At 38.3% G+C, this 13,085-nt stretch overlaps 1 protein-coding gene across 3 annotated transcripts; it reads left to right on the top strand.

The window, feature by feature from the left end:
• Positions 1-910: 910 nt before the first annotated feature.
• On the top strand, positions 911-13,082 carry esrra (estrogen-related receptor alpha). 3 transcript variants are annotated; one of them, XM_008332168.3, is made up of 8 exons: positions 911-1,356; positions 3,133-3,219; positions 5,873-6,247; positions 7,818-7,934; positions 8,063-8,176; positions 9,204-9,371; positions 9,775-10,044; positions 11,439-13,082. In XM_008332168.3, the coding sequence occupies exons 3-8, from the start codon at positions 5,878-5,880 to the stop codon at positions 11,690-11,692; spliced, it is 1,293 nt and encodes a 430-aa protein (XP_008330390.1). In that variant the 5' UTR covers positions 911-1,356; positions 3,133-3,219; positions 5,873-5,877; the 3' UTR covers positions 11,693-13,082. The 3 variants fall into 3 exon arrangements, with proteins under 3 accessions (XP_008330390.1, XP_016897343.1, XP_008330392.1); XM_017041854.2 differs by lacking the exon at positions 911-1,356 and adding an exon at positions 1,371-1,465; XM_008332170.3 differs by lacking the exons at positions 911-1,356; positions 3,133-3,219 and adding an exon at positions 3,967-4,299.
• Positions 13,083-13,085: the final 3 nt, after the last annotated feature.

The following is a 13,085-nucleotide window of genomic DNA, read 5'->3' as shown; positions in this document are numbered from 1 at the left end:
TCGTGCAGCAGCGTTTTTCTCCTTACTGTACACGACATAACTGATCAATCTATCTATATATCTAATGTCAACTGTTCTATACTAAACTAAAGACGGATGTGTATCAAAGTTATCTGACGGCAGGCGCGTTTAGAAAAGTCATTTAAGGATATGCATGTAAACTTCATCGTAAACGTATACTAACTCCAGATTCACAATGGGAGCCTCACTTTCATTAAAGAGAGAGAGAGAGAGAGAGAGAGAGAGAAAAGGAAAATCCCATTTAAGATCTCTTTGTAAAATTCTTCCTGCCTGCTCACTTCTCTGTCCCTTCCTTAGCAACTGTTTTTTTTTTTTGCAGTCAGTGTCACAAGACCGACAGCATGACAACATTTTCCATAGGGGTGCACTGCAAAAGGATAGACTATTTTACAGTGGCCTAAGATAGCAACACGGCTAATTCGATGTACTTTTGTATGAGCGTAGTTGGGAATATGCGTTACGATGAATATTGAAAGTGTAAGATTATACCATTTCTTTACTGTACCGACTATGTTTTATCTTTGGCTGACTGTATTTGCGAACCTATTTTAGAGTGGACTGCTGAGCAGCATCGGCTGCCGGTAAAATGTGGGCTACGTAAGGATTAAGGGAGACTGGGTCATATATTTTTTTGAACGACTCGCTGGCCATCATCATAAAGCTGATGACGCTGGTGGTAGTTGCGTGCGTGTGACGTAACGGAGACACGTAAACGATACGTGAAATGGAAAGGGGGAGGAGAAAAGGCACGAGATCCACTGAGCTACGTCAGAGCACTGTGTTAAGTCGGCAGGAGAAACCGAAGAAAGACCCGGATGTTACTTCACAGTAAATTCGTTGTCAAACTTACTCACTAAAGCGTTGGCTTTATCCTTAATAATATAAAGGACAAAGCCAACCCTTTATATTTTTTTTATAAAGGATTGGCTTTATAACAAAATAATGTACAGAGTCAAGGTTAATTATGAAAGCTTATTCGTTCAAGGTGAACGTTACGTCGCTATTAGTTGTGGTCGTGAAAAAAAAGATAGCTTTATTTTGAAACGTATTTATTTAGCGGATTCGCTTTTTTCTTCTACTAGTTTTGCTGATGACGTTAAACTACAACCTCAGTTGTGAGGACCGACGACGATAAATTAAAACCACAGGCTACGAAACAAGGCAGGTGGATTAGTCAGTCTGCTCAGCGCTACTGTTTATTTGACTGTAACGTCCAGGGACGCGATATGTGACGCTCAGCGTCATCAAAAGCGATTAAAGCTATTGCAGACCTGTCAATAGCGCAGTCTGAACGGCAAACGGACACACGGCTCTGTGATGTTTTCACCTTTGTCAGTAAGTATCCTTCCATGTTTAACATTGGAGAGTAAACTTGAGTGAACGTGAATATTTGTGCCATTCCGTGGCTCCCCGAGGAACATTTAAAGGTGACGCCAATGGAGCTGTAAGTATTCACGGTCACTTAAGTTCACGTTTTACACACTTGTATAGCTTATATAATGTAATAAGAGCTTTATTCACACAGCGTGTGCATGCGTTAATGTGTCTAATTTCCACAAAACGCATGATGGCCAAAGCTCTAATGGTAGGTCTAATAAACCTACAAGTTTTCTGAACATAAAAATCTGATGCGTTCACTGACTGTACGTAAAGATCGTGAGATGCGTCGTACGATTTAACTGTTGTCTTATAGCTCAACTCATGCTTCAGTTCAAACACAGCGCTACACGAGCGCACTTCAACCGTGCTCACTTCTTCCGTCGCCACCTCTAACCGGAATAATCTCCATGATGCTTTGACACAATGAACTGTCGAAACCACGGAGTATACTTGACTCGGATTGAGATCACCGATCTGAACGCATAATCCACTTTGGCAATTAACCTTTAACCGGTGCGAAATCAGCAAGGCAAGGTCACCCCTGGGTGCTGTTCTCACCGCCTCCACGGTGTGCCGTGTTTATAACACTCACCATGACTTTTATGTGTCAGCCACTGTGATGCATTGTCACTAACAATGACCATCGGTGTATCCAACAAAAAAATGATAAAATATATCGACCCCTCCGGACAAAAGCAATTTACCCTGCACGTGATAGTTTTTTTGTCGTTTTATAACGGGATAATTTACCGTGGATTTAGATATAACCCAGTCCATTCGTTTTCAGGTCAGTTGTCTGTGGAACACATAGTAATCCAAATATTTTATTTTGCGCATTTCGATTTTTTTAAAAATTCGATTTAGTTGTGCTATTTACCCAGACAGATTTACTGCAGTACTCCCCAACTTCTCTTTTATTCGATTTAGTTGTGCTATTTACAAATTTACTGCAGTACTCCCCAACTTCTCTGATTTAAACAATTTGGCAAAAAAACTTTTTGAGTTGTCTGTGCAGTTTGACCAACGTACAAAACGTGCATGACGTGCACGAAAAGCACACAAGTACAAGTACTGATTTCGATGTATGGAGTATTTTCTCAACAGAACAGAAAACAGTATTTTTATCAGTTACAAAATCATCCATCTGTGTCCTTTATCAACCTGCTGTCTTATTGCTCAAGGTTACAGTCTTTAAAAAAAAACAAAAACTTTTCTCTTTTGCTGTGCATATTGCACAGGATATTTCTTAGGGTCTTATGCTTAAACTTTTTTTTAAAAAAACTTGCTGAGCCATGGATACAAGTACTGTTTTTAAATGAATGCCATTCAAAGATATTTTGCAGAGAGATATAACCCAACTTCATGTTTGACTTTGAGTAAGAGACAAGGTGTTGGCTGTACTCTGTCTGTCCTTCAAGCATTCCTGTGACTGTGACCTTTGGAGTGTGTCATGCAGTGTTAGGGGGGAGGGTACTCAAGGCAATGTGCAGTAATGTGAACACATTCACCGGGATGTACGTTTATTACTTTTTTAAAAATTTTATTTGTGTACAGGGCGTGTGTACATTATCAAAAAAAGTATTGTATTGTACATTGCGGACAGCATACGTATCATTGAAGTGTCACAGCCATTGCGAAAATAACTGTGGCTGTTTTCCGTTTACAGCGGGAGTGTTATTGTCTTTAATTATTTTAAACCAGTGTAACCAGTCAACTTTGCTTCATTTGCAGGTGTTGTGAAGCCTGCAGACCTGAACGCAAGCAGCACTGAGGCTATCACTAGTGTGCGAAAGCTTTACGCTCCAGCTCTCCACGCAGGTACCGCACTCTCACTTCACGTTCTACACAGACAAAAATGTTATGATGCTAAGACATCTCTCTTTAGCCCAGTTTCCCCAAAACATTTCGTTTTAGCTGACAACTGGAATTTATCATTTAAAAATCAAATTTAAAAAGTTGAAGGGGGAAAAAAAAAAAGAGTGCTTTAAGAACAAAATTAAATTTTAGTCTTCACAAAATTAAGTGCTCTAAAACATACTTGTACTTTTGCCCTTGAACAGTTTGGCACAAAAAGAAGCAGCTGTTTTGGCAGGTGCTTCGCAGACGACATACCTTCTGTTACTGCTCTGAAGGTTTTTTTTCCGAATGTACACACTAAAAGATATAGTGAAAAGTGATTGCCTTGCACCTTCAAAATGGTATGTGAAACAACCCAAACACATGTATTAATTGTCCATAATAAGGCAGGTCCTCTTATAATCTCTTCGATGATTTTTAAAAAGCCACCTACTTTTGAACTCCCTCAAAAATCCCTTTAATAGGAAAAAATAGTAGAATAATAATTGATTATGATATTTGTATTTTTTATAATTCAGTGGTGATATTAAAATGATATTAATGTGAAATGTATCGCTATATAGCAGTGCACGTCTACGTGAAGGGTCTTTAGTATGCTTACGTGTGTATATACAGGCACGTTTGTCCTTGTAATTTTGTGTTTTGTAATTGTATGTACAAATTAGGTCTTGATTATTTTTAACAATACATTTTTATTTTAATTTGTAGACATTCAACCAAATATTAGTGTTGTAAACAAAGAATTGCAAAGAAATGTTATAAAATGTATTTCAAAAATGCATTTTTAATTCATGTGAACAAAACATTCAGGTCAAGCAATGGTGCTGACTGTAATGTGTTTCAGCTCCAACACATCCATCCTGTAGCATTTTATCAGCTGTTAGGGAGAACCAGCTGTAGGCCGGCCCATTGTACCCACAGTTAACACGAGCTAGCGACCGTTGCCAGCCTCGGTCTTTAAACGGTCATTCCTGTGTGAAATTTATGTCATGGTATCCCATCGTGGAGCGACTTAAGTTCTGCACTAGCCACCGTCTTCAGGTAAGACGCTGTTTAACGCGGGTTAGAGAGGCAAAAATAGCTCACAGACCCAGCAGCAGCAGAGAGAGACCAAGATTAGCGCTAGCTGCTGCTACAGCTTAGCTACAGTTCAGTTTACTGTTGTTGTTAAAGCTAAATGCTAATGCTTCCCCAAACATTCCGGTTCAATAACGTATAATAACGCTTTTTTGACAATATACATAAAACGTGTCATATCCACCGTCGATTTCACACAAAAAAACACGCCACTATTTATTTTCAATTTTTAATTCTATCGTATGAGTGCATTGAGAAAGCTGCCTACAGATGTTTGAGTGGCCAGAGGTGCACATGGTTGAGACCAGACAGTCGGATATGCTCATGTCGCTAAGTTAATGTAGACAACTACTACCTGTTTTATATATATTTATATATTAATTTGCGGCTGAGCGTTTAATTGAACTTGTAAAGCCAGTTAAATTGACCTAAACTTTAAACTGGTTAAGGTTGCTGTGACCACCATTCTCGTTGCAAACAGGACTACAGTCAAATCGAGTAGGGTCAAACTCCAACATTATACTGGCACACAGGACTACAGTCAAACCGAGTAGGGTCAAACTCCAACATTATACATGTGTTACTAGACTTTTCTCCTTTCTATATAATTACTGTTTGGAATGTATACCTCTAAGAAGCAAGGTTGGCTTATACGGTGTTTCACATGTTAAATGCACATTTTGTATATTTAAGTAATTCAGGATGGTTTAGGTTTTAGTCTTGTATGTCCGAGGCAGCCCCAATGGAGATGGTCTTATTCTGAATTAAGTGAAAAAGGGCTTATTTTCAGGTAATGAAGAGAGCGCTCCCTGGTGTAATTAGTAAAATAATTAAGTATTGTTTGAGCTGTCACTGTGAGAGGCTTCATTTAGGACACAAAATAAGTTCAGTGTGTGTGTTTTTTTAAATTTTTTTAAATACACTAAACCTCCTTCCTCAGCCCCTGAGGGCACACTGCTGTGTTTTGGTGTTTATAGCTGCCATGTTTTGGGTGTCAGCAAAGGTGAACAATGAGAGTGGGGTGGTGGAAACGTTGGGTGATCAAAGTCTGTACTCTTTTTACAGTATGAACGAAAATCATTAAGAGCTTGGAAATGTCTACGAAAAGGCACAGGGGAAAAAAAAGACGACCCACTTCTCAAGAATCCATGCTTTAAGCAAAGTTTAATAACCACACCGATCAGAAAGTTTCGCTCATTGTCGATCGTGTTCCGTGGTCGTGTGTCTGCTGTTTACATTTAAACCAACCCTCTTGGGTAAACTGTAGTTGTATGTGCAAACAGGTTAAAGGTTGGTGTGAGACTTGAAGAAAGATTTGATCCATTGACATGCGGCCATTAATAGGGGCATGTTTGGCAGTCTTTTCAGTCTCTTTTCAATCATAGGTGAATGAATGATTTTGGATTTTCTGTGTTCTTCTATAAGTTTATCACTCGTATAAAACTGACGACGTATGTGCGGAACCTGACGTGTAACGATTATGTTTTCGTACTATCAAAAATGACATTTGCTTGACATCTTCGTCTCTCCCATTTAGGCGTCATGTCTTCCAGAGACCGTCGATCAGACGTCTACATAAAGGCGGAACCCAGTAGTCCAGAGGGAGGCGGGGGAGGCCGTATCAGCCCTGGTGGAGCCTCCTCGGACTCTTCGCAAAGTGGAATTAGGGGCGACAGCACCAAACGTTACTCTCCGCCGCTGTACACACAAGGACTGCGTTGCAACTTTAAAGACGAAGGAGGGGACGGCGCCGACGAGGGATCAACGGGCAACGGAGCAGGACGATGCAAGTACGCCCTGAGCACGCTACCGAAGAGGCTTTGTTTAGTGTGTGGAGACGTTGCTTCAGGTTACCACTACGGAGTCGCATCATGTGAGGCCTGCAAGGCGTTCTTTAAAAGGACCATCCAAGGTTTGTAACCCCAAGTTTTTCCACATTTGAAAAAAACGCATGTGATATGATATACATTAAAGACCCTTTTTTAATATACATTTGAGGATAAATGACTGACACGCTTCATTCGGAAAGCTTCTATTATTTTACGTTAATATTCAGAAGAAAAAAAAGTTACGGTAAAATGAATCACAATTTTAGAAAAGCAATGTTCTCAAAAGACTGACCTATTTACCCAGCTGTGGCACCAATGCTGTAAATGAAGATGGTATCAACCTAAGCCCTTGTCGATAAAACTTCAGCAAAAACAAAAAGCAGAACAAAAGATGTTGCTGCATACTAAACGAAAAAAGGTATGCAAATTTACTAAATATTTTTTAAGGGACAAGATACTTTGTGGATCTTGACCCTTAAAAAATATCTAGTGGTTTTGCGTAAATTATTATGGTAAAAGACGTTATTTAGAACTCGGCTAATCATGTGTCTTTAAACCTAGGAATAATGTTCAGCACATTTTGTTCCTGACCTTTTGTCCTGTATGACAAGTGACCCCTTGGTCTGCTTGTCATACCATGAGTACACCTGTACGCATACATGTCAACGGTTCCTGAAAAAAAGAGTCATATGAAATGTATGACAGTAGATTATTAAATTTAAAAAATGTTACCGTAACATGTCAAATAATACTGTATAAGCTGAAGCTCCACAAAACAAAGAACAGCGAGAGCAAATAAAAAAATGATCATAATCAATGGTCTTGCTGTTTTTAATATAAAAAGAAATAATATGACATTTTTATTCCATTTACCACAAATGACACAATTCTGACACAACCGCATAGTCCTTGCAATACCCCTGTTTCCCTCAAGGGATACGCGTATCTCTTTGGGACTCACCGTGAGCACAGCAACATAAACCAAAATATCTTGCTCCTTGTAGCAGCCCTTGAAAATACTTCAAAGATATATATTGTTTTTTAAGAGGAGATAATATTAATGCCATATTTTAATATTACTTGATTAGATATGCAGCTTGCCATACACTAAAACCATAGAAACCGAAAAGTTGACATGACAAAAATAATATTTGATTTGACATTAACACTTAAAGTAAAAATTGTATTAAAGTTTTTAAATAATCATATATTTTTTTAAAATTTAATAATAAAACAGATGTTGTGTTTTATTGTTTTAGTGAACTTTTAAATGTGTAAAGATATATATATTTATATATTAATTATATATTAAATAAAAGACAAAGATACGTGATACATTTTGTCAAGGCTTTTGGACACACGCAAAATATGTTTGTAGTATTGAAATGTGTGTTTGTGTATATATATGTATATATGTGGATATATATATGTATATATGTGGATATATATGTGTATATATGTGTATATGTATATATACAGTATATGTGTATATATATGCATATATATGTATATATATATAATTGATATACCTACATATACGTGTCCGTGTATATCTATCTTTGTATGTGTATATATATATATATATATATATAAATATACATAAATACAAATTAATTAGTATTATTAGTAACATTATCTGTTATTCCACTGAAGGCAACATCGAATACAGCTGTCCAGCCTCGAATGAGTGTGAGATCACCAAAAGACGCAGAAAGGCCTGCCAAGCATGTCGCTTTACCAAGTGCCTCAAAGTAGGCATGTTAAAGGAGGGTGAGTATGCATGGTGTGCAGACGCCTCGATTTATGTTTGTAAATCTACACCAGGACACTCGTTGTATTAGGAAAATGCTGATTTTTCCAAACCAATCATAAATGTTTTTTTACGTCTCACCACGCAGGAGTGCGTCTCGACAGGGTCCGGGGAGGAAGACAAAAGTATAAAAGACGGCCAGAAGTGGAGAATGCAACATACCAGAGTGCACCTCTGCCGCTAACAAAGGAGAGTGAAAAAGGTCGGCTCGGTTTGTAATGTTACTCTTAACACTATACTGGACATAAATAATTGAAAATTTTGTTTTTTTTCCCCCCAGATATTCTGTTTTCATTATGTCCTGATGATTGTTGTACTGTTACTTTGTATTGTTCTCTTAAAGAACATTGGCTCTGCAAAAAGGTTTTTTAGCTTTTCTCAATATTGAGAACAATTAAAAAAAAAAAAAATAGCCAATCGCTTACTTAACATATCCTCGAAAATCCTAGGGTCTCTCTTTTGCACCAAAAGCTTGCTTCTTTGCTTGATTTAACGATAAGATGTCAATTGATTCAAATGTTTTTAGAAAAAGAAATAGATCATTTGTAAAGCTTCAATCATCAATAAGAGCATTCCATTAAAGGCTTGGAAAACCTTGATTTTAAACAAAATTAACAAAGATAAAACCATTGTATTTCAATGTTGTCACGTAATCTCCTTGCAAATAAAAACGTGCATAAACATTAACTTTTGCTCATTATTAGCAATTTAATCATTTTCAATCCTTTGAGAACGTTTCTTTTTTTTTTTTTTCTGTAGTAACTGTCCTTTCCTTTTTCTCCTTGAACTTTTGAAAATGGATCCTAGACTATTAGGAACACACGATTGCATTTATTCCAGTGGAATAGAAGTAGCACCATCTACTGGCACAAATTGATAGCGATGATTTTCCTCTTCACTTTTGACGGGTAGAAATCAGACACGAATTTCAGATTTCCGTCCAAGCTACATTTAAGAAGAAAATTAATATTTTTTCCTACATAAGTAGTCCTCGATCATTTTGAATTAAAGTAACGTTTTCGGTGTTACAGAAGGCATCCTTTTTTAAATTCTGGTCGTCAGCAACGCAGAGCTGAAACAAGCCCGGTCTGCAGAATTTTCGGTGACAGAAGGCATCCTTGTTTTAATTCTGGTCGTCAGCACACAGAGCTGAAACAAGCCCGGTCTGCAGAGTTTGTATTTTTGTTCGCGCATTACTTATTTTTCCCCGTGGCGTTTGTGTGTCATAGGTTCGTCCAACATCATCGTATCCCACCTCCTAGTGGCAGAGCCGGAGAAGTTGTTTGCAATGCCAGACCCCCTGCAGCCTGACACAGCCCAGCGGACGCTCACCACCCTCTGTGACCTCGCCGACCGTGAGCTGGTGGTAATCATCGGTTGGGCCAAACACATTCCAGGTAAATGAAATGAAAGAGAGAGAGGAACGGCGCTGACGGAAAGTAGAAGTGATGCTGTGGAATACAGCGATGTCGTCTCACTGCCTGTGAAAAAGAATAAGGCATAAAACAGCATCAAATGCTTTTATTACATGTTAATACATACTCATAATTATGGTTATTACATATTGCTTGTTGTACTAAAATTTGATTTTTAGGACCATATAATGCATTTTTATTTTTATACATTTTTACATTTTTATTTACACTATTATCATTTCACTTAAAAGTAATTTGTTATGGTGTGTATTATAGTGTACTGCAGGAAACCTAGCGTTACCAACAATTAGGAAAAAAAATGAAAAGTCCCCGAAATGCCTTTTTTACATTTTTTTTAAATGTCCCGTTTCTTTGTTCCCCGCAGGCTTTCTGTCATTGTCTCTAGCTGACCAGATGTCAGTGCTGCAGTCAGTGTGGCTGGAGGTGCTGGTGCTGGGCGTCGCATACCGCTCGCTTGGTTGCGAGGATGAGGTTGTGTTCGCAGAGGATTTTGTCCTGGACGAGGAAATGTCACGCCTTGCAGGACTGACAGAGCTAAACGCAGCAATAAGTCAACTTGCCCGGCGTTTCCGGTCCCTAAATTTAGATCGGGAGGAATTTGTCATGCTTAAAGCCATTGCACTGACTAACTCTGGTAAGTGTGTCAAGGTAGAACCATTCGCATTCGATTCGTAATTTTGTTGCGCGATGAAATGTTTTTGAAAATTCTGCCCTACTCCTCGCTTACTGTTTCCAGTTTTTTATTCAATAGAGCCAAGGGCTAATTTGTAGCCTGCACCAGTACGAAAAATATTTCACATCTAAGGTTGGCCCGTGTAAGGTGTTTGTAAGACAGTATAGTAAGTTTTAAAATCTGAAATTATTACAGTAATACCTTGAGGTACTGCATAATCCGTTCCAGGACCGAGCTCGTAATTTGAGGTGCTCGTATCTTAAATCATTTTTTCACATTAGAAATAAACAAAAAAAATTAATCCGTTGCAGACCTAAAAAAAAACCCTCCTTTATTAGTGCTAATAACAATGGAAAAAACCATGTTTTTAAGACACACAAAAAATTTGTATTTTTAAGTTTTTCGATTTGTATTCTTTTATTTCGGGCACCGCGCTCATATTTATCAACAATTTTCTGCCTTTATTTCCATGGTCATCGTGCGTTTCTTCTTCTCACTTATATCCTTACCGCTCACTTTCTTATTACTCATCACTATTATGAAGAATAATGTAAATCATTTTTTCACATTAGAAATAAACAAAAAAAATTAATCCGTTGCAGACCTAAAAAAAAACCCTCCTTTATTAGTGCTAATAACAATGGAAAAAACCATGTTTTTAAGACACACAAAAAATTTGTATTTTTAAGTTTTTCGATTTGTATTCTTTTATTTCGGGCACCGCGCTCATATTTATCAACAATTTCCTGCCTTTATTTCCATGGTCATCGTGCGTTTCTTCTTCTCACTTCTATCCTTACCGCTCACTTTCTTATTACTCATCACTATTATGAAGAATAATGCACAAAATAGGGAGAAAATCACATAGATAACGCAATACGCAAAACTCTCGGGAGATGCGTACGGAAGTCGACGAACACCTAGCGTCGGCGTCTGTTAGCGATTACGGTACTCATAGCTTTATTTGTAAGATTTATCTCTCAAAGCAAAAATTTTCTCGTAGGCTTGCTCGTATCTCGGAATACTGTCGGGACGCTCGTATCTCAAGGTATTACTGTATTTTCAGTTTCTTAGTTACCAGGTGTATATATCTGTATGTAGTTGTTATATATCAAATATCTTATTGTATTACATGCCTAAAACGAAATTTAGAAAAAATATATAAAAATGCAATAATTTAAGAAATAGCCATCTTTCTTTGCTGTAGATTCACACTTTGCAATAAAAAAAACAAAAATTGTGGTTACAAAAGTAATATTTTATCATGAGTGCTCGGCCACCTAGCGTCGGCAAAAATTGTGGTTACAAAAGTAATATTTTCTTTTTTTTTTTTATCCTCTTTCCTGTTTCGTCAGACTCTGTTTACATCGAAGATATAGAAGCTGTGCAAAAGCTGCGGGACCTCCTTCATCAGGCCCTGCTGGAGCTGGAGTGTCAGCGGCGGCCCGACGACCCTCAGCGAGCGGGACGTCTCCTTTTAACACTGCCCCTCCTCCGACAAACTGCTGGCCGCGCTCTTACCACGTTCTACAGCATCAAGACCCGTGGAGGAGTACCCATGCACAAACTATTTCTGGAGATGCTAGAAGCCATGATGGATTCACCCTAGAGCAAAAACAGCAACAGCAGCAGCAGCAGAAAAAAAAAAAGAATGTAATAAAAGATTTACATTGACACAAACATAGATCAGATCTTCTAAAGTAGATAAGCGATCTGGGATGATGAGACATTTTTTGCAAAAGGAAAGTAATCAGGTAGATGTTCCTTAATCCCAGAGGCTACCTGAAGAAAGAAAAACCTCGTCTCCGAGTGGTATCGCTCTGCTTTGGAAGTGGGATGTAACTGCCAAACTTCAGTTAAAGGATTTCAAGATACCCGAGTGAATAATGTAACAAAAGTCCCACAACATTCGACCCTATTTAAGTTGCGCCGTCTTGTCACAGCAACGAACGAGGAAGAACAACTTCGAACTGTAGGTACCCCCCCCCCCCCGAGAAAAGACTGCGACTGTGGTTCTCCGATCTCTTTAAGAGATGATGCAACGTCTGCTTACAAAAGCCATGAAAAAAAAAAACAAACAAAAAAAACATTAAAAGAGTACAAGTTTCTAGGGTCCAGGATGGCGTACGACTGGTATGCACATAGAAATGCCCACATTCACTATATTTGAGTGTGCCATTGTAGGCAAAGTCATAGGAACTACTTGCAATATGTTAAAAGCAATATACTGACCCGGTTGTTGTTTGTCACTGAGTAAAAATGTGGATTAAAAAAAAAAACACACACACACACAAACAAAAAGATGAGACGTTTAAAAGTTGTTGTCGGTTTGTTTTGAGTATGTCAGTAGTTCTCCACATTCAGGACCCTAGCTGCTAGCTTCAACTGGAGCCTGGTTTGGCTCAGGGACTCCAGGTCATGGAACCTGGTTATAGAGAACGGAGGCGGGGGGGGGGGGGGGGGGGGTGAGATGCTAGTGTACATACTGTAGTAGGAGCAGGGATCTCTATGAAAGACTGTGCAATCCGAGTCGTAGTCCGGGAGAGTCACGTATGAAAATTGTGCTAATCACACGCTTCTCCTAGGAAGGACGTATATATTCAGTGTTGTATGTAACAAAAAAACAAAAAAAAAAAAACCCAAACAAACCCCCTGTGGTACACAATGAGCTGGCTTACATGTGAGCAAACGTGTGTGTCTGTATGTACGTGTGCATTGAACCAATGAGCTATAATGAAATCAGGGAGGACCGCAGCTCTGATAATGAAGCCAGTGTGGCAACATTAATGATTAAAAAAAAAAAAAGAAAGAAAACAAAGAAAGAAGTAACGCTTAAGCTTATTTTTGACTATTCGCAGCATTTAGCCACTACTTTCAGCTCTGCTCTTTAATAATAAGTGTGACGGAATTCATTTGAACTGTAATGTGGAACATGAAGTAAGTACGATTTATAGATTTCTACTACCGCTGCATATTTTTTTTTTCAAAGCGAAAAAAAAGAA

This window comes from Cynoglossus semilaevis, chromosome 19 (assembly GCF_000523025.1).
Source record: "Cynoglossus semilaevis isolate Cse_v1.0 chromosome 19, Cse_v1.0, whole genome shotgun sequence".
In the NCBI taxonomy this organism is placed as follows: domain Eukaryota; kingdom Metazoa; phylum Chordata; class Actinopteri; order Pleuronectiformes; family Cynoglossidae; genus Cynoglossus; species Cynoglossus semilaevis.
The sequence above is the reverse complement of the archived record's forward strand: the minus strand, read 5'-3'. Positions and strand labels throughout refer to the sequence as shown.

Excerpts from the sequence above, each read along its gene's own strand:
- esrra (XM_008332168.3), top strand. The coding sequence starts at position 5,878 with ATGTCTTCCAGAGACCGTCGATCAGACGTCTACATAAAGGCGGAACCC. Across the intron at positions 7,935-8,062 it reads AGTAGGCATGTTAAAGGAGG|GAGTGCGTCTCGACAGGGTC; the intron begins GTGAGTATGCAT and ends CTCACCACGCAG. Across the intron at positions 8,177-9,203 it reads AACAAAGGAGAGTGAAAAAG|GTTCGTCCAACATCATCGTA; the intron begins GTCGGCTCGGTT and ends TGTGTGTCATAG.